This window comes from Balearica regulorum, chromosome 27 (assembly GCF_011004875.1).
Source record: "Balearica regulorum gibbericeps isolate bBalReg1 chromosome 27, bBalReg1.pri, whole genome shotgun sequence".
NCBI lineage: Eukaryota > Metazoa > Chordata > Aves > Gruiformes > Gruidae > Balearica > Balearica regulorum.
In genome coordinates this window covers 5626997-5648638 of record NC_046210.1, presented here as the reverse complement: position 1 = coordinate 5648638, position 21642 = coordinate 5626997, and the positions used below count along the sequence as shown (strand labels likewise).

Sequence of the window (21642 nt, the reverse complement as noted above, 5' to 3'; positions counted from 1 at the left end):
TACTGTGCTGCATTTGAAAGTCTCTTCCATGGAAATTCAGTATTACTTCCATTCTCAGTACAGCAGTATGCACATAAATAGCCTAAGGTTGCCTCTTCATTGTCATATGGAAAGGAAACCATGGTGCACTAAGAATTTCACTTTTTGTAGCTATACTTTTGCATCCCTGTTAAGAATAAGCCTGATCTTGTTACACAGATGCCATCTTCTCTATTTTAACTGTCTGCCAATGGTAAAAAACCTGCCATGCACGTGGTTGGTTTGTCTGCTAAACACTATTATTTCAGATGGCTATTAATCTTAAAAAACCATTAGTTCTTTCAGAGTGTCTTAACTATGTTTCATGGCCTACTAGCTGGCTTACAATTATCTGAGGCAAAAGGAAGACTGATGAGAGGGGAAAGAAGCGTTCAGAGACTCATACCATTAACGCTGTGCAGGTCTGACAGGTTACCTCACACCCGTTGTGCTTGGGGAGGAGGATTTGCTGCAATCTCTCATGTGGAAACACGCCTGAGCTGGAGGCTCGATGGCTACCGCGATACGGGCTGACAGCGGGGAGTTGTGAAGGCTGATCTCGTCCTGTCTGGAAGCGGAAGGGGACCGGTGATGTCCGATGGCTGCAGGGAGCCGTGTGGGGAGGGCCGGGCGCCTCCAGCCCGCGTTTCCCGCTGCCTTGGGGCGGACGAGCCGCCCGCAGCCGCTCAGGCCTCGCCGCGCTCTCGCGCCTTCTCCCTCACAGCCCGCACGGCGCACGCGCGGCGGAGGGCGGCGGGACGTGCGCAAAGACGGTGAGCGGCCATGCTGCGCGGCACGCGCCCCTCGGCGGGCGGCGCGTGCGCAGCGGCGGAGGGCGGGAGCGGCGCGACCCGCGCCTGCGCAGTGCGAAGGAGGCGGGGTAGCCGGGCCCGGAGCGGAGTCCAGGTTTGTTGTTGTTGTCCCCAGCCCCAGCGGCTCCTCAGTCGCCGCCGCTCCTGCGCCGCCATGTCCAACCCTCAGGAGCCGCCGCAGCACAACAACAACAACAACCCGCCGGCTGAGGGGACGCACACCGAGCCGGGCCTCAACAGTGAGTGCGGCCGCCGTTACCGTGTGGAAACGGGCGCAAATGAAGGGGCCGGGCGGGGGGCAGGGGGTGCTGTGAGGGCTGCCCCGGGGACCGCGACCCCCTTCCCCCCTTCCCTGGCCTGCGATTGGCGGAGGACGGGGCCGCGCGAGCCTCCGGGGGCCAATCGGCGGCGGAACGGGCGTAATTGGCTCGGCGGCGTCCGGGGCGGGGGGGGGGAGCCGTGAGGAAGAGGCGGGTGGTGAGGCCTGAGGGGCCGCGGGGGGCGGCAGCGCTTCACCGGGGGCTGCCTGGCGGGAAGGGGGTGGCGGGGTGTCCGCGGAGCTTTGGGGCGCTGGGGACAGTGGGAGCCGCCGGATGCGGGGCTGGGAAAGCGGAGGGGGGATGCGCGGAGGGGGTTGCGCGCCAAAAATGAGGTGAGCGCTCGGGGTGCTGTGGGGAGGGCCGCGGCCGGTGGGTTTGGGGGCCGGGCTCCTCCTCACAGCAGCGCTGGCGGCTGAGGTGAAACGGCCACGGCGAGCGCAGCCGGAGGGACGAGCTAGCGCCGTGGCTCGGTGCGAGCCGAGGAGAGCAGGAGCAGGTTTGTTTCGTGGTTAAACTGAGTTTATTCGGTGGCTGATACTAACAGCTAAGATGGGGATACAGCAGGGTAGGGGGAGGAGCGTGACTGTGGGAATGAGTTTATTCAGTGGCTGAGTCAATACCACTGACGTGAGCTATTTTCCTCTATATCCGGCATCTATGTCAGCTGCTCTGCTGCATCCTTTTGTTCCTAGGATAACACTAGTAAGGCACGTCGGTGGTTTGTACGTAGGCTCTTGTACTTACTTGGCAGATGCTCTTCCCTCGTTTTAAACAGCTACTTCAACGTGTCCTTTCATTTGTTTGTCATTGTTAAGGATACTGCAGTTGAAGAGGTGAATAAATTGCATTAATGATTAACTGTTACCTTTGTGGTTTACGATGAAGTTAAACTGACCACGAAGTGTATTGGTTGGTTGATCTCCTGTAACTCAATGGGAATTGTATTAAAGAAGAATCAACTATGCCCATTTCATAACACTGTTATTGTGTTATGGTAACAGTACATCTTGTGATAACATTGGCAGTTTACAACAATGTTCACCTGAGTCAAATAAGTATTTTAGCAAATTATTCAGGGCTGTTAGCATGCTTAAATAACAATTATGCTGTCTTAAAGTTGTAACATGCCTAGTGCCTAACTCAATGCTTACTGTAGAAATTGTGATCTTTGATGCTTCTGTATTTTAATATTTCCTTTTTGTTTTCTGTTAATATGTTAACTTACTCTGTGGTACACATTAATCTGCCGTAAGATACGAGCAACAAGAGATGAGTGCACTGTAAGCCTGTGCTGGATCTGCCCACATAGATCTTATTGCTGGATCAGCACGTAAAGGCTTAGCAAAATCAGTGTGATTACTGAAGGTGGTGAGCACAAGGTACGAGAGGAAATGTTTGATAGCCTATGCTCAGTGAACAAAACAAATGCAACCAATCAGCTCCATGTAGGCTTAGTCCTGCTTTCAGATGTTCAGCTGCTCCACAATGCTTTGGTGTTATAGGTACATTTTCTGCCATTATATAAGCTTTTCAGTGAACCTCTTTAGGCTAATGAGCTTAGACACTTACTCATTTTGTTCTGTATGTCATTTGTGCATGTCTAGGGCCTTTCATTCAAAGATCCCTTAGCACTTGAATCGAAGGTCAGAAGACCTAGGAATAAAACTGGTAACTGAACCTATGCTTTGTTGGGTTCATATATACACACACAGAAAAAAAAAAGGCTTGCTTGCTCTGGGAATTCTAGATGCTTCCTATATTTTAATTATTATAAAGCTTGGTTACATATTGACAAAAAGAAGAAAGCCCACCTTAGGCAGGAACTCATCTAGCTCAGTTGTGGAAAATCTGCTTAATAATTACCATTATGGGAATCTGAACAGGTTTGGGGGGGGGGGGGGGGTGTTGTTTGTTTTTTTTTTTTTAAAGTAGTGGTCTACTTCATTGTAGAAGTGCTATTTCTGAGTGTATTGAAGTTCACCATGGCTCATACTTCTTGTGAGTTTGGAGTATTTCTAAATATATAAAAAATGTATATATGTATATAATTGTACTTGATATCTCCCACCCACCCAAGTGAAATCACAGAGTGAATAAACAAAATGAGACCCTTCTTTCTCCACACGTTTAGCTACTGTTGTTTAAATAGTCCACCAGTTATGGAAAAACATGTAATTAAAGTCAGTGTATATCAATTCATAATGAAATAATTAGCCTTAGAGCATGGTCAAAATTTGAACAATTTTGGAGAAAAATACCATTCATATAAACAGTTGTGGCTTTTGGGTTCTTTTTTTTTTTTCCCCCCAAAGTGTGTGTTGTGTGATTTATGAAGGGAGAAGAATTCTACCATATTTCTAAATTGTACCATATTTCCCGGTTTACTGTCAAGTTGGAAATATGGTAAAATTAAAGAGTTCTTATATGGGTGATTAATGTAGCTTCCTTAGTTTTGAAGAAAGCTTGGAGCAAAAAAGCACTCTGCATTACTTCGACAGTTTATTCTCAAATATATTCCTGTGCATCTTTTCAAAGAAGCAGAGATTTATGTCCCTTTAATCGGAGTCTTTGAGTAGGGCTCTCTGGCTCCCTCTCCCAAACCGGTTGTGACTGCCAGTGGGAGTATTGCAGCATGTTTTAGCTTGATGTCAGATTATGCATCCTTGAATGTATTTTGACTCATTAAAAGTGAGGTCAGATGGAGAACGTGCTGCTTGTCATGTAAACTGCTGCTTGACTTGTTGGGACTCTTTACTCACAGTTTAATTTGAGTGTTCTTCCTAGTATGGCCACAACACATTTTAGATAAACGGCAAGTTTTGTCAGTCCAGGATAAACGTTAATAAAGATTTTATTTGCGCATAATCTGAACTGCTGTGGAGGTGTGTTTAGTAGCTGCATACTAGAGTAACCAGTTCTGATCATCTCCCGCTCGGCTTTTCTCTGCCCGTGCTTGGTGTCGGCAGAAGACGTCCCTTTCCACCTTTGCCGTCTCTTCTTTTCATGTTGTTTGCCACTCACTGCTGAATTATTTTTTTTTTTAATAACATGTCTTTGCAGATCCTGAGCATTATAATTCTCCCAATAGATGCTCTCTACTCCAAAATGGTTATTGGGGAACATGCTGCTTTCTGGCCTGTCTTCTAACTGCAGTTGCCACATGCTTTTCTGCAGGTGTGGCCTCTTGCTGTAAAGGTGTTGCTACAAGGCAGATCCACCTTCCTGATGTAGTTCTTAGTGTGGCCTTTTTATTTTGAAATTTAGATACCAGCAATCATCATAAATCTGTAATAATATGGTCTGTGTCTCTTACTGACTAGCCTGAGCAAAGGCTGCCTTTTCCCAGTTAATACTTCGTTATCTGAAAAGTCCAGTACGTAGTACAGAGTTGGTGTATGTCGTAAGATTGTGCACAAGAGCTCTGTGTGCACCCCAAATGCCTTGTTTGTGTATACAGCTTGGGGAAACCAGACTATAAACCACTAGGACTCTTAACGAGTATGATGCTGTCGTGGTCATTGGTATAATGGCATAGGTAATAATTGGTACTAAGGATAAACTCCGTTTCAGCTTCACAAAATCAAGTTGAAAATATGTGAACTCATTATGACATACATCCCTTCCTGTGTCACTGATAAGGTTCCCAGAGCAAAATCTTTGCTATAGAAATAAGTGTAGGCACTCTTAAGATGCATTTCAGAAGTCATGAAGTCAGTGTTAAAATTTAGAACCTATACAAATAATGTTTAAAAAGCAGTTTCAGCTGTTGTATTTGTATCTTTAGGCTTTCTTTTTTTCTTTCTCGAGTATTTTTACCTCAGAGGTGAAGATATCAGAACTTTAAAAATTAAAAAATCAACCAAACGCAAAAAACCTGAAAGCGCTCACCTTCAGGTGGCATAAATTAAATTACATGGGAGTTGTGATCACATAATACATGTCTAAAATCATTATCTGACCAATAATGGGAATTAATGTTGCATTGGAAACAGTGTGCTTTTGAGAAATTGGAGATCTTTCCCTCCATAATCATGGTTAATAAATGATTCTTGTTATATGTTTTAATGAGAAGGTTCAAATTGTGGTTGGATAGGGAATGTATTTAAATATTTGGAACAGATAGAACAGTAGAAGTCTATTCTATCTTTACCCCTCAGGATATTAAATAGTGTGTTTATGAATTAAGAATATTTCAAAAACCTATGAATTGAAACATGCTACTAATGAACAAAAATACTGTTTTGCATTTAGTTAATCTGCACATTAAATACATGTGAAGATGTTTAAAAACAAAAATCCTCAACCTAACTACAGAGTATATGAGCTCTTTAGCAGATGCTTTTATCATTCAAGGATACACGCTTCCTCTTTTGTCAAATGTCAGTGCACATGTGGATATCCCACAATTACAACTACCAAAAAAAAGAGGAAAAAACAGTAGATCTCAACTTGTAGGCTACACAGCCTTCCCTGGCTAAGAAAAGGGAAAAAAGAAAAAAGAGGCAGGCTGAAGTGATGGCATTGAAATTATTATGTGTGAGCGCTCTGGATTTCTTATGCTACTCAGTTCTTTATTTTGGTTTATTAGCAGTGAAATCTTTTAATCTAACTGCAATGAAGTATATGTTAGCATGGTCCTTTAGCTGTATAAGGAAACATAATGCCTACCTCAGGCTTGTGATGGTTTTAATTGTGGTATGACCCATTTATTAAGGTTATGGTAGGACTGGAGAGGTGGCAGACGGTGTTGAATGGGAGATGTTTGTTAGAGGGCTAGGGCAAAGAAAGTTGAATGAGGCCTGAGAATGGCAGTCTGCCTGATGTATATAAAAATCAGGGTTTGATTTCAGGGCCTTTGGAAGTAGAGGGAAGAAGGAGAATATAAAATTGCGGATGGAGGAATTGTATGGAGAGGGGCTAGGGGATGAAAATTCCTTTTCGAAAAGTAATGTAGAACAGGGAAGTGGAGTGACTAGTGTAATTGAGTGATACATAGATAATTGAAGCTTCAAACTGCAGAGAGAAATGTGGCCTATTAAAGTATTAATAGTGGAGGAGAGAGGGGACATTTTATTTGACTAGCTCTGAAGGTAGGTAGCAACAAAACATAACTTTTTAGGGGTGTTTTTGTTGATGAAAGAGGAAGAAACATGTCACTCTTGTATTCAGTACATGTTTATGAGCTTTCTCCCAGCAGCAGCGTATGTTATCTGAATTCACCACATTCGTGTTTTTTTCTGTGTGTAATTGATAAACTTAAGATGGGTTTTAGTTCCACTGCTTTTAATGAAATGACATCTGGATGGTCCAACAGGTTCCTGGGTGGAGTTACAGATGAACGGCAACGGCAATAGCAATGATAATGGCAATGGGAAAAACGGAGGTCTGGAACATGTCCCTTCATCATCCTCCATCCACAATGGAGACATGGAAAAAATTCTCCTGGACGCCCAACATGAATCAGGACAGAGCAGTTCAAGAGGTAGTTCCCACTGTGACAGGTAAAGAAGTGTTTGCTGTCCTGCATGAGTTTATTGCAGTTTCTATCCTGTGGATGTTAATGGGAGGGTAAAGCTTTTTCTCAGGCTTAAGTTTGTCATGCTCCAGTATTTGGATTACTTGCTGGCTTATGATAACTGGCTATCAAATAAAACATCTGACTGGAAAAGTACATTGTTGCTACAGAAAGCTAAGGAATCCAGGAGTGGGATCAACACCACAGTTAGATTTCACATTGTCATAAAACACATATGGTATAAAAAAAGATCTAATTTTACTGGCTTATTAATAATAATGTTATGTACATGTGCTTTATATTTAATAAAGCATAATATATCATTGAACTTCATAGAAAAAAAGATTCTCAGAATTTGTACTCCCTGCTTTCAGTATTCTACTTTTTCCTGTGAAGGCAAAATATTTCTTACCTAACAATATAGTCCTTTGAGGCATATGTGAGCATTATGATATTCTTATGTGTGTGTTACACCTTTTTCCTAGGAAGTCTTGGGACAGTTATGGAAATCCTTGAGGGGTTTCTGTATATAATTTTAGCTGTCATCCTGCTTATGCCTCCTTTGGTTTTGTTGGATGAATGCTATCTGTCACGTCTGCTGTGTAGCTTATATAAGCAGTTGATCAGATCTAAATGCTATTTAAAATTAGTTAGGCCTGATTTAATTATTGAATGTAGTAGACTGTTTGAAAATAATCCACACTAGTATTTTAGATAGAATGGTTACGTTTATAGAAAATAAAGCTTGTAACATCTGTGTTGCTAAGAAACTAGCTGTCAGTAGTTTAGTACTTTCCAGTCCAACCAGGAATGTTTGCTTAGATGATGGTTGCATAATTTCTTTTTCTTTTACTAGCATAGGATTTTTTCAATCATTACCCACATTTTAAGTGAATGAAGACAGATTCCTTTTTTTATTATTGTTTTTTAAACTTAATTTTCCACTTGCTAAGTTTTTGGTAATTCTTTTCCCCTTCTGACAGTTGAAGTAACGTACAAGAAAGGGGAAGTGCTTTGATATTTTGCGTTCTTTTCTAAAGTTCTAAACAGTAAGTTGCTCTTAAGTGTGGTGCTTTGGGTTCTTTGTGGCTATTTCCAAAATACACCTTTTTCATGAAAGCTTAAGTCAGGTTAAGAAGATGCTCTTAGCAATTTAATGAGACTGACCTGCATTGGTGCATCATACAGTATTTTGTATTGTTCCTGTCTTAAATTTGCTACCATTTCCTTGCCTCAGGTGTGACAGTTGATTAATTTCTTGAGTATCTTACCAAATTTTTAATATTCAAACTGAGACTAACAAGGGGAATATATATTCTTAACAACCATTAAAAGGTGTTTTACATGTGCTGTTTCCACTTGCAATGACATAAAAAGAGGTATAATTCACAATACTGGCAGCGTTCTCTAAAAGAAGGAAGGGATGTACATCTTTGGTGTTGAAGTTTAGGGCAATGTTTTCTTTGCTTCAGTGGAAGGATGATCGACCCTGTTGAGAAAGGTAGGATTATAAATGGGGAAAAAATGGAAAGGATGAGGGGTTCTGGAAGATTTTCTTCCACTGATACTTGTGATCTGAAGGGTAGTATAGTCTGTAACTCGTCTGAATAGTGTGCAGAAATGCATGTGGAAATGGTTCAACTGAGATGCTATTTACACTAATGATTCTTTAAGTGACAAAGTGTAATATGACAAAATGACATAATGAAATCAATTTTTCTTTAGCCCTTCACCTCAAGAGGATGGACAGATAACTTTTGATGTGGAAATGCACACAAGTAAAGACAGTAGTTCTCAGGTATTTCCTTCATTAACCTCTAAAATACATTAACTTTTTAAAAATATGTTTTAAATTTTGATATTGTATATAGATCATATATTTATATAGATCAGTAGAGTAAGCTCTCTGTCATGTCAAAAGGTCTAAAATGGTTTGTATTTTATGTGTCAGAAAAATGCGTTAAACTGCTGCTTTCTGGCATATTTCTTTTCCATTGTGAGACCCTAAACATGGCTGTTACCTGCAGTACAAGCAAATAAATTATATAAACCTTATTTATTCAAAATTTGGAGGTGTCCCTTAGTCATTTGGGTAAGGCTGTTTACTTGTCTTGTACTTGTTCTTGCAGGTTTTTACTCAATCTTTTTTATTAGAACTTTATATAGTACCTCCCTGTAAATAGGTGAAGAATTTTTGTGCACTCAAGCTTATGTCAGATGAACTAAATTATCTTTTCTTTTAAGAGGTTGATTTCAGAATGAAGTTTTATTAAATTAAAACACATTCTGGAACAGTTATTTTTAAAAACAAGGCAGAGTTAGTAAACTTTGTTTAGGCTTACATTCTGTATTAATTAAAATTTGACTTTTAGAGTTTAATAGCTTTGGAGTGAGGGGTAAAATGAGGCTCCATCTCTAAAGCTGAGAAATGCCCTGTTTAGTAGCAGTCATTGTTTGACGCTCTGCTTGCACTGTGAGTGTCAAACCTGCTTTGTTTGTTAAATGTTTATATTGCTGCACAAGATTTCAGGGTGTTCAGTTTATTGCTCTACAGATAAGTCAGCTCACATGATAGTGAGTAATCTCCATAATACAAACTGAGAGGAGACTAATGCTGAGCTCTTAGTTTGATCATTTAATAGATTTTGCTGTCTTCAGCAGTATAAATAAAAAGCATTCCTGGAAGAATGAAACCTTGCATTTAATTCTGTCAAAGACCTGGCCGAACAGTAGGACTGTTGCAGTTCTGCCCTGCAGAGCCAGAACGATCTGAATGAAGTTGTCAGTTAGGCCTGCCATCTCACTTTTGTGACTATCATATTTGATTACTTCTGATTTTGGTATAGTTCCCACTGTAATGTTGTAAGTTGTTTATGTTATTTTACTAAGGGTCACTCAGGGAGTTGTTTTACTACTAAGGAGGAATTTGTACCAAAGTCAGAGGTATTCTCTAGCCTAATATTTTTTTTTCTATATGGTAACGTTGGCATCTAATGATGTAATGTTAAATGTTTGGATCAAGATAATTGTAGCGAGTGCTTGCTTTTCCCTACTGCATCTGGGATGCACCCAGTAGAAGCTGGTAGTTGCAAGTATTATAAATTTTAAATGACTAGTAACATCTTTAAAAAAGTCAAAATACTTCTTTTGAAACCTTTTTATTTGTCTTTCTTGCTGTGCTTTAGCCATGTTCTGTATGCTTTAAATCGAATGCCATCAGTTTAAAGTTTTTGCCATTTGTGAAAACTTTGTTTAATATTTTTTGTGTAATGCTGGTTTATTACATTTAGGATTAAAATAATCCTTTTTTTGTTAGTTTTTAAAAAAAAAACCAAAAAACAACCAAACAACTTGCAATGATGTGGAGGTCCTGGATATAGTAATAAAATTTGTGGTATACTCACTTCTGCAAATCCTCCTGTTAGCATAATAAAGTTTATTCTAAATTACAGTAGTCCAGTAACACTTGCTTGTTTATCAGGTGCCACCATTTGGTGCTTATCATTTTACCACTGTTGTTGTTGCTCTCAATTTAACACCATAAGGAGGAGCTAATTGAGTGTTATAAGGCTTATCCCATGTATATTTTCAGTCTGAAGAAGAAGCAGTAGAAGGAGAGAAAGAGTTGGAAGTTTTGAAGAAAAGTGCTGACTGGGTGTCAGACTGGTCAAGTAGACCTGAAAACATTCCTCCCAAGTGAGTTAAACTCTTTTTTTAATGCATATGCTTTTATATGAAGGAGAAAAGAATCATAGGTCACAGTCGCATGGAATTACTCTGGCTCTCCAAATAACATCATCTTAGAAAAAGATAGATTTCTCTTTGGGGAGGCTATAAAAAGTCAAAACAATGAAGTATGAAAGTCTTAATAGCAACAGAATTACCTTTTTATTAAAAGTAATATAAATCCACAGCAAGCTCATTACAGGGCTTCTTGACAAAATTGTAATTATTAGGAGAGCTGGGTACTTGGAGCTGGGATTCATGGGATTTAGTTTTGACATATTGAATGGAATAGTGTTGAGCAAGTCTCCTAAATTCTCTGTACCTTTTTTTCTTTCTATGTAAAATATGTAATGTTCATCCACGGAAGGGGAAACGTTGAGATCCTTGAATGCAAAGCATTTTTATTAAAATAGAGGATGCTGTCTAAATCTGGCAGACTTCTGTATCTCTGTTTGGAACAAAAAATGAGGCTCTTGCTAACAAATCACATCCTGAAATTCCCTCTCTCGGACCTACCTCTCTCTTCAGCTACTGCTCCCTTTGTCTCTATACTGTCTGTGTAAGTGGTCTCTCCACAATACCTCCTATTATTCTCTTTGATTCCTTACTCTGTGTAAGGGATCTCTTGCTTTGATCTCTAGCCCTTTGTACTTTTAAAAAATGTTCATACTGTGTGCATTTGTGTGAAAAAAAAAAAAAACCCTCAAAAACCCCATAAACAAAAAAAATCTTGTTGAATTTTCCCTCCCTCCCCCTCTTCTTTCAGGGAATTTCATTTCAGACATCCTAAACGTTCGGTGTCTTTAAGTATGAGAAAAAGTGGAGCAATGAAAAAAGGTGGCATTTTCTCTGCAGAATTTCTTAAGGTTTTCATTCCGTCTCTGTTCATATCTCATGTTTTGGCTTTGGGACTAGGGTAAGTATTAATCTACTTCTCTCTCTAACTTTTGGATCTGGCTTTTCCATTTTACTTGTATGTCAGGTGACTGCTGAAAAGGGCTTTAAGTAAAATAAGTAGAGTATTGTTACACCTTGCTCAAGATAGACTTGGTGCGCTTTTTGAAATGCAGGAAAACTTTGCAGAAATTAAAACTTTGCTGCTATTAATATGTTTTATTTCTAGAACAGATCAAGTTTCTTATACTGAAAATGCATGAATTATGAATTTGCAAATAACCTTTGCAATTATAACATGCCATTTGATTATTCACACCTTCTACTTAAATGCTTCAGGTTACCATATGTAAGAATAATTTAAGTAAGAATAGAATAGGTGGAAAACTGCTGTAACTTTTACTAACCATTACAAAAACACATTGTACAAATCATGATGCTGAAGTTCTGTGTGTTTGGCACATACTCTGTAATTTTCAGTGTCTAATGTTGTGGTTGTGTGATATTACTGAAAGTCAAATTTTCAATACTTAAAGAAAGATACATGAAATACTGGATGTGTCCTGCAAGATCAGCTGCGACTCTGCTCAGCAATGTTCTCATTGCCTGCATAATCCAACATAATCTCTGAGCTTGCTCAAGTCCTTGTGTTATGTTTATCCATCTTATGTTTTTCTGTGATGGGGACAAAGACAAGTACTCAAAATATGTTTTTATTTAGCTTCATATTTGTTTCTGGGGGTGTAGTTCAAATGTCTCTTTATATTCTCATGTATTCTGTCCTCCTAATTTATTTGATAGCTTACAAGAATTTATTGTAAGGTATTTGTACTATAGCAAAATTGTGTATTTCTGCGGCGAATTAAATCTTGCCTGGATTTATTTGTTAGAGGTCAGCATTTGCGTAGATCCTCAATGCTCAGTGTTTTAAAGCTCACCCCCTCCCTTTATAGGCAGTACTTTGTTTGTTTTACTGTAGTAATCTGGGAGTGTTGCTCAGCAGTTCCAGGGCCCCTGTGTCAGGTACTCTACAAACAAAACAAAAGGTTTTGGACTGGGGTTTTCAAATGAGCTTGGTACTGGAAGAAACACACTTTTACTGAATGTCGATAGCATCAGTCCTTCTAGTCTCATCTGAAAATCTCAGTCTTTAAGCAGTTTTATAGAAGACAAGTGAAGTCCTTGGAAGAATCTCGTCAGACTTAATTGAAAGACAAATTAGAACAGCTCAGTGCATGAGGACTGTGGAAAACAGGGAGTATTCCTCTGAAATACGATATGCCTTATATTTTTTATTTCAGCATCTACATTGGAAAACGACTGACCACACCTTCAGCCAGCACTTACTGAAAGTTGGATTGCAAAACCTGGAAATCCATGTGACCTGTGAAGGTGTTACTGTCTCATTTAGTACATTTGACTTGAGACCATTTTAAGCATGACCCTGACTTCACCCTTTCCTTACGTATCCAGGTTTTCGCTAACTCTGGAATTCAGTATTGTGTTGGAACTCTGCTGAGGTGTTTGCTATCCACATTCTTTCCCTCTCTCCTCCCATTCCCCTGCCTCTTGGCCTGCAAGACACGTCAGAGTTGCTGAATGGAGTTTACAACTGTCTATATGTTGCAAGGGCTTTTCTCAATGCAAAATGCCACCAGCAAGTTTTAATTTTATCAGTGATGCTGTTGCCTCCTTAGTGCAACCTGACTTAAATTGCAGTTGTGCATGGTATAAATGTTGACTGTATTATGGTGATAAAATTAACAGTCTCTTTGGAAGATATTGATTGGAGTAAAAAATGAATTTTTCTTTTGAAAAACAAGCTGGTTGTGAAATAAACTAAGAAATCACTGGCAATAAAAAACAGTTTAAAACACATTTTGGGGGAATTTACTTGGCCCCTTGTATTGGCTAATGCCATTTGATTTGCAGGAGGCAAAGACTGCATAAATTTTAAAGTAGGATAACTAAATCCATCAGCGTATTTTAATATTAGGTAATTGTTGTAATCTTGTCTTTTCTATGAAGTCAGCTCCTTATTCCTTGTAGGAAAACCCGTCTGATGCCTAGAAAATATTAGAAAAATTGCATTGTTTGCATGTGAAGAAGCTTTTCCTTACCTGTTTTCTTAAGGGAAAATTTTAAATGTGAAATTTTCCTTTTAAAAGTAGTTTTAAATTAAGGAAAAACCCAACAGCTGTAGGTGTAGTTAGATTCTGTATAAAAGAATATGATTCTGTTTGTTGTGGAACCATTTACAATTATGACGATATGGCAGTTTCAGAAGGTAAAGCATTTGACTTATCTATAAGGGGGACAATCTTGCGGGAACATAGAGATTCAGAAGTTGTAAAGCTCTGAAATGTCTTCTGCGAATGAGTTTTCAATATTCCTGTCTCACTGTTTACTGTACAATCTCCTTTGGGGATACGTGGAATCTGAAAGTCACTCGTGATGTCTCATGTTAGGTAGACTTCTCACTAATGTTGTTGAACTTTCATCTTAGGGAACATTAAGCCTTGTCCTCCTTCAGTGACACTTCTTTTCAAAATGTGAAGCTTTAGTACCAAATTGTTACAAAGCATTGGGACAGTCACGTCCTTAAATAGATTTTATTGGATTTCAGAACATGTAGCATGACTCTGAAGGATAGGATACTCTTTTTTTATATATATATATATGAATATATAAAAAAAATAAAATAGACTTTAATACTAAGTATTTAGGGAACCAATGCTAATTTTAAGACTAGCAAAAATCTCATTTAAATAAAAATTTTAGGCTGACTTGTAGAAAATGATAAGAAAATATAGTCAGCTAGTTTGGAGAGAACAGCTACCTATAATTGTTTGCTTGCATTGGACTTTATAAAGTTGATTATTTGATATAGCAGTGATCGCTTGAAACAGTTGATGCATAGAAACTAAGTACCGATTGAGATTTGGTTTAAAAGAGCTTTGTTAGCTCCCAGGAAGTGTTAAAAAAAAAAAGTATAAATCCACTGCTAAACTGTATTTATTTTTCTTCTCTACTTCTGAATGCTTTCAGGGTGAGAGGGCAGTCTAACAAAAAATTTTGTTGAAGACATCTGCGTTTTTTCTTTTAGTTGTGAATACTAATGGCACTCAAGTTGCCTACAACTGCATATTTGTTTCAAGCATGGATATTGGGTTCCACCCAAAGGTGGGGGAGGGAAGGGGGAAGTGGTGAACGGTGTTTTAGATAGTATCAAGTACATCATTTTATGGGGAAGAGGCTGAAACACTCAGTTCTGATTACAGCACCTTGTTTTGTATGGAAATTGGAATAGTGGAAAAATAGGTTTTTACTAAGTAGGGAGTACTTTTTTCTTTTTTTTTGGGGGGGGGGGGAATTACCCCTTTCTAAATTAAAAGGTAATTCTTCTTCAGAATATCTGATAAATAATATTGCAAGCTTGTGGCTAGAGTATCAACACAACTTATAATGTTTGAAGGAGCCGTAAAGAGAAAATTGTGAAAACTACAGATGAGGAATGGGTACATGATCACTGTAACACTTGCTATGACACAATGCAGTATTTATTGATACCCTACTATAAACTTTGGATGAAAGTCTACAACTTCTAGTTTTACAATGAACAGAAACCGATTGTTGTATAATTTGAAAAGGGGTTTCAACTATTGATAGTTGAAGTTTTGTTAAGATAAATGTTGTTTAAAAAGCTTTATACCTGTTTACAGTTTTGGAAAAAAAAATGCAGGCTTCATTTTTCTTACATTCAGTGAAAACTGGCCTAGAATATTTGTAAATAGGATCAAGAAAAAAAATGCATAAACTCGCACATTAAAAATGCAGCAGGCTAACCTAACTGCAGCAAATGCATATTTACTTACTGTTTTAAAAGGCGAAAGCTGAAGATTGTTAGAAATTCAAATTTTTTAATTGACATTTGTTGAAATATTGGAGTTAACTGAGCCAAAGTGATTATGCATTCTTCATAAATTAGTTAGCACTTTGTAACATTATATACAGTTTACAGTACATGTATAAGTTGTAGCTTATAAACATTTTGTGCCATTAAAGCTCTCACAAAACTGATTGTCTGAAATTACTTTGTACTGCGCCTTTCTTTTTTTATTTTCTTTATTTTTACAGGACTACTTTGTATAATGTTTTATGAAACTATTGTGTTCTGGGTTATATGAACATCGAAGCTGCTGTTCATAGACTGGAATAATTTTTTTGAAAGATTGCTTGGGGTTTTTTTGTTTTGTTTTGTTTTTTGTTTTTTAGTGACTTGGGATCATCTGCTTCTTTTCCTGAAGCACTTAATAAAAATATTTCCATTGTATACCTGCACCAAATCCTCCAGCACCTTGTCAAGGAAAACTTTTAAAGCAAAATATGTAGTGGCATATGAAATGTAAAGTAGAATTGATGACATTTTGTATAATTGGTCAACTCTATTGTACTCCTTGTATTTCTCTTCCTAATTCTGTTAAATTTGCAGATTAAAGAATAAGGGACATAAACCCTAGTTGTTAATCTGCCTCTATATTCTTGGTTCAAGAGCACTGGTTATTTCTAGGAGTATTGCATGAAGAGTTGTTCATTCCAAGTGTCATCGTTCTGATGCTGACCATTTTAGTTACCCAGTGAGTCTTCTCTCACTGGTTTTTAATGTAAAAATCCAGAACTTTGTGAAAATGGGATTTATTTTTTTTTCTGAGGGTTAAGAAAATTATAAATCCTCCTGTCAGAGGGTAGGACTTACTTGGGCTTGAAGTTTTGAATGACTACTACTTTGAAACTGCTTTGGAGAGCAGGGTTACAGGGGTTTTGAGCAGATTGTTTCTCTGCAGTCAACTGAGATAAACATTTATTTAGTAGGTGTTGCAGGGGAAAAAAATTCATTGTGTGCTTCAAAACTTTCTAGTTGTAGTGCAATGTTTTGCAAAAGAATAAAAACAAGATAATATTGCATAAAGCATCAGTATCTTTGCACTAAGATAATTCTAGTATAAATCACATTTTGATGGAGTTTGAGGACTGTCTTCAGGTTTCTTTTCATGCTGGTACAAAAGTTCAAGTAAAGACTAAAGAGAAGGGATTTATTTGCATACTTAATTTAGAGCAGCGTACTGATATTACTTTCCTGTTCAACTAAATGCAATGTAGCTAGGCAAGTGAGCTGCATAGTGCCTTGCTTTCCTCTAATCTGCACCAGGAAGCGTGTTTTATGTTACATTCTGGAAAAGTTACCTTCTACCTCTACTTAACTACAACGCACCTAGAGATTTAACGAGGTTAGCTATTCACATGAGACTGATGGGGGATGTTGAGTGCTACTTGCACTCTGTTTTCAAACTGAACTGTAAACATATGAAAAGATTAGAATTTCCTTTGAATTATGTTTTATGAAAAAGTTCCATATAAAAATGTTATTTATACATTTGTGTGTGTATGCATACATGTAAAACTTCTATCTAAAAGTGAAATCCTGATTCTGTGCAAGTGTTTGTAGGATCTTTGCCTTGTGCGTAGTTACGTTGAAGGCTCCTTTGTGTTTTGGGTCTTGAAAACCAAATAAAATGCTAGGACTCTTGAACTATGCTGTATAGTTCAATCATCACTTCAAAAACCAAACTAAAACCTTAAGATACTCCTGGAAAACTCTTGTGCTGCGTACAGCATCTGCTCAAAAAAGAAAAAGCTAAATTCATTTCCGTTTCATTAAATCGCTCTGTGTCCTGTACTGTGTGTCAGCTTGGCTAAGCGCAGCTGACTCAGCCAAACTTCTGCTTGCAGTACTTAAAGCATGATTAGTCCTGACATTAGGGGGAGAGCGAGTGGTTTCTTTCCATTAAGGAAAGTAAACATGACTTAACTTTTTGAGCTGCTGCCAGAAAATTGAGAGTATGGAAACTAGCATTTTCTACGTTACACTGTTTCCTAACACTTTTCCATAAGATTGTGGAGTGTGTTTAGATAGAGACTTTTTTATTATTATTGGTACAGTTTGTTGTCTGAAGACAAATGAATTTTAAAGCCACAAAATACCATGAGTGCTTATCTGGTATGTATAATGAAAGGGAAGAATAGCGAGTCCTTCAGTTGTTTAAATTGTTACAGTTAAGGTATATAATTTAGGCCACAGAAGGACGCATATATCTTTGCAAAGACTTCGGTATATGGAGTTGTGCTGAACCTCTGATTTGGTTCAGCTGTTACAGCCTTTAACTTCCATCTTATCTCAGACTGAAGTTTACATTTCAGCCACTGGATCCTGGAATGCCTTTCGGTGGAAGCTGAAGTAGTCTTTGACTCTCAGGTGCATACTCCGTCTAGATTGTGTCTCTTAAATAAGTGTTTTAATGAAAATCTCTGTATTTTAAGACAAATCTTCTCTGGGAATTTTCACAACCTTTTGCTACTAATGTGTAACATGCATCTACATACATGCTTGGAGACAGTCATTTATCTGTGACCAATAGAAAAATTACGTGTGGAAAATCTTCAGTGAAAGATACTTCTTCCCCCTCCTTTAAAAAAAAAAAACAAAACAAAAAACAATTCATCGTTTTCTTTAAAGATGTTACATGAGCTTTTGCCCAAACAAAATGTTAAAGGGGTGTGTGTGTGGCATTTCAAACGAAAGCTGCACTCATCGTTCTTCCAGATTGTTTTGTGAACAGGAGCAAGCAATTTGGTTGTCTTCCAGGCAGTGTAAAGAGCTTTTGTGGAACCCTTCTCACAGATCTGCAGCTGGAACAACATGCCTCCTCTGCAGCTTACTATTGATTGAAAATGTCTCACTTCTGCTTTTGCATTGTTCACCGTAAAGTTCATTGCTTGGATGCTTCTGTTCTCATCTAGCTTCATTGTGCTCCTCTGTCCTATGGTCTGCCCAGTCTTCTCTGTTGAGTGCTTCTTCTGTTTCCTTTATTTGCTTGTATTTTCATGCTGCTTCTCACTTCTGCTCAAGTAACACGAGGGAGCACAGTCTCTGAGGACCCACCTATTTCATGAAGAGTTTCTGAGAAAACATTGCCTTGTTTTGTTGTGTATGTCCTGGTTCCATGAGATGTGCAATTTCTTTAGGTGGGTATGTGGTCACTTTGCACGGCTTCAGACCTTGCACTCTGTTAATCTGTGGTTGATCTGGGTAAAGCCCAGGAGGGCATGTCTTCAAGAGTCACTATTCTGCTTTCACCACAAAGGAAGTGGGTTTCTAGGTAACAGAGTGATGCAGGCTTACTAAGTAAGCTAATTCGGGGTTGAGCTCCAAACTTGGAATCACCTTCTGGACTGTTCTGAGAAGTCCTCCTGAAGGCCCGGAGGATGCTTTGTGACCAGTGTTCGCTTCCAGTGGTGCTGGACAAACCATGATTGCTTACAGCTCTAAAGTTCGTACAGAATGGAGCTCACAGAACTAAGCTTCTATTTCTGGCGGTGGTGTTTGGAATGAAGAAGAAGCTATAGCTGCCAATATTTGAGTTTCAGAAAGACTAGTTAGGTGCCAGTGAGAGGGTAGTTAATCAGACAGGCACTGACAGAAGTCCCAGTTGTCTGCCTGGTGCAGTCGGGTTTAGATGGACGGAGGTCGGTAAAAATCCCTACCTGTACCCAGCAGTGTGGTGGAACACCCGAGGTCTGGATGACCTGGGGACACTGGCCTGTGGTGGCAGGGCAGGGTTTGGCATGGGTCTGCAGCCCCAGTGCCAGGGAGGAATGGTGGCCCTTTTCCTGGGGTTATCTAGTCAGCTCTAGTTGCAGGATTCTGATTTTTGAAAATACAGGTATTTTAGTAAACACTGATAAAACAGGAACAAATGTTCGTATTGGAGGCAAGTGCAAGATGGATACCAGAGTCGGGTTTTTCAGCTTGATCTTTGCAAACTCGGACGTAAAGCCTTGCGGTGTGTGTGACTCTGCTATCTGGAGTTGGAGCAGTGCTCAAATGCTTTTGCAGTGAGTGTGATAGACAAAATCTGTACTCACAGGCTTTTTAGGTGCTGCTGAGTTACTTGAGTGTAAAGCTGGGTGCCTATAGTACAACCTACAGCATCCTTTTGAATTCTCACAGAGAGGGCAGGTCTCTTTTTTTATTTTTTCCCTTCACTTGAGTAGGCTGTACCAGTACCAGAAGGCTATACAGACTTGCTTACTTGATGTACCAATTGCCATTTTAGAGGGAGAAGCAATTGACAATTACAGGTGCTTCTTTAAGAGCACTGTCTGACAGGTAAAAGAGATCTCTGGGGTTCCTACCAATTATTTTAATAGCTTGCTTCATCCTGTGACAGTATTATGTGCCAATTTCCAATTTCTCCTCCTAGACGGCAGCTGCAGTGAAGTATTTCTGGTGTAAACAGCGTACATTTGCAAGCCTTGGTTTGCAGCATTGCAGCTTCCACTGATCTGATGGTGGGCTTAGCTTCTGTGTGCTAAGAATTAGGTCTTGTCTCATTAAATTAACGGAGATATCTGGGGAAAGTCAGAATGTAACCCTAGCTTTAAATTCTGTGCTGTCATTTCACAGGGTCACAGGCATGATTGGGCTATCTGGCTCAATGATGAATTGCTTTTAATATATTTGGGGTAGAAATACAAAGACGGTTAGCTGCACAGCATCAGAACAATGAGTTAAAATGATCAGCGACTTAGAAAGGAAGCTTCTTCCTCCCACTGAAATTGCTGAACAAAAATATGAATCTCCAGAACCAGCAGGAAGTTCTTAACGTGAATCACTGCCAGAAGCCTAATGCTCAGAAACGGATTTTTGCTCTGTGTGGTTGTTTTGCCTCTGCTGTGTCCTCTGTGTGTGTGTACGCTGGAGTTGGAAAGGGGAAAGGGAGGAGGTGTGGCACAACAATAAAAGAGTGAGTCCTTTCCCAGTGCTGTAACACTTTCCTATAGGCTTCTCTGCTAGGTGAGAAATAGCGGCTGCGTGAGGAACCTCCCCAATTGGCTGGTAACACGGTGGTACGATAAGTGATGTCACCTCGGCAGGCCTATTCACAGGATTGTGTTCTGGCACTTGCAGGCTTAGGCTTTTATTTCTTAGCAGAAATGTGTATGAGAGAGAGAACGGTGCCGAAAGGTGCTATGTTCCATTGCCTTCTGCAAAAGGAGAGTCGCTTCTAAATTGTTGCTGTTCCACTTAGGAGTGCAGTCAGAGCAAAATTAATGTCAAATTAGTTGGAGGAGGGCATTAGATTTCAGTACTTCTGCACAAGAGTTATGGGTTTCTGAAAAGTAGGCAGAGAGCTGCCGGAAATACGTCAATGAATGCATGAGGAAGAGAAATGCAGTGGCACTGAAAGTAGTGTTAGTCGTGAGCATTTATGAAGAGGTAATTGGATGAATGTAACAACAAAAGGAGAAAAGGCGCAACAGCAGAGATTTTCTTCCCAGCCTGTGTCTCAACCCTCGGGTTTTGTGATATTCTACAAACAAGGGAAGATGTCTTTTTTGCCCCAAAAGCACTTGTATGTTGTTCTTGACATACACACCTAGTTGAGCATGCAAATTTGCATGCATAATTGACACACTCACTGAAAGCCAAATCAGCACAAGCTACACAGCTTCACCATTTACAACCGTTTACACCTTTTTCTTACCAGTTTTACTATTTACCCCTTCTGGTGAATTTTACCTTTTTTTTGTATGTGGTTTACTTTGAAATTGTTTTCAAAATGTTAAGGATTTTTTTTTTTTTTTTTTTGATTGGGCTAGAAATATGAATTGTTTCATTTTCCAGGAGGAGTACTTAAAGGAGCAGCCTTCTTTATGCCACTGGCTTAATATTGGCTCTAGGAAAGTCTTTGTGACTTGATCTAAAATGGAAATATTAACCTACTGTTGAAAGGTGTTAATGGCATCATTTAAAAGCAAAAGATTTCTATAATCCTTTTTGTGTAAAGATCTCAAACACTAATGGTAGCTTTTCCAGATTTCCAGCCAGTGTGGATAATTTTAGTGTCAGCAAATTGTATGCTGATGTGTGCTCTCTGACCTGTTCTGGTTTGATTAGTTTTTGGATTATATGGTATGTCTGGTTTTGCTTATAAGGCCAGATTTGATGACCCATGAAGCAATTACTAAATTTATATTCCTATAGAAGAATATTCCTATGAGACTCAAATTTGTTTGGAACTTGATGATTTTTTGGTGAGCTGTTTTTGTGGGCCGTATTTTAGCGAAGTAATGAAATGATGGTCTTTAATCTTAAATTGCTGAACTGGACTCGCATGTTGGCATGCTGAGTCAGTAAGCACATTTTTAATCTCTTATCTTTGATAAAGTATAATGTGAACATGTGTTCAGTGTGATCAGGCAACGTGATTGCTATATGAACTGTACCGTGAGGCTC

The 21642-nt window shown here is 39.1% G+C and overlaps 1 protein-coding gene across 3 annotated transcripts; it reads left to right on the top strand.

Moving 5' to 3' along the window:
- Positions 1–875: 875 nt before the first annotated feature.
- On the top strand, positions 876–15365 carry BNIP3L (BCL2 interacting protein 3 like). Of its 3 annotated transcripts, none has more exons than XM_075736419.1 (6): positions 876–1069; positions 6465–6651; positions 8391–8463; positions 10258–10361; positions 11158–11307; positions 12587–15365. In XM_075736419.1, exons 1-6 carry the CDS (start codon positions 985–987, stop codon positions 12633–12635), a joined length of 648 nt encoding a protein of 215 aa, XP_075592534.1. In that variant the 5' UTR covers positions 876–984; the 3' UTR covers positions 12636–15365. The 3 variants fall into 3 exon arrangements, with proteins under 3 accessions (XP_075592534.1, XP_075592536.1, XP_075592535.1); XM_075736421.1 differs by lacking the exon at positions 876–1069 and adding an exon at positions 1515–1646; XM_075736420.1 differs by lacking the exon at positions 876–1069 and adding an exon at positions 1863–1983.
- The last annotated feature ends 6277 nt before the right edge of the window (positions 15366–21642 follow it).

Excerpts from the sequence above, each read along its gene's own strand:
- BNIP3L (XM_075736419.1), top strand. The coding sequence starts at position 985 with ATGTCCAACCCTCAGGAGCCGCCGCAGCACAACAACAACAACAACCCG. Across the intron at positions 6,652-8,390 it reads GGTAGTTCCCACTGTGACAG|CCCTTCACCTCAAGAGGATG; the intron begins GTAAAGAAGTGT and ends ATTTTTCTTTAG. Across the intron at positions 8,464-10,257 it reads GTAAAGACAGTAGTTCTCAG|TCTGAAGAAGAAGCAGTAGA; the intron begins GTATTTCCTTCA and ends GTATATTTTCAG.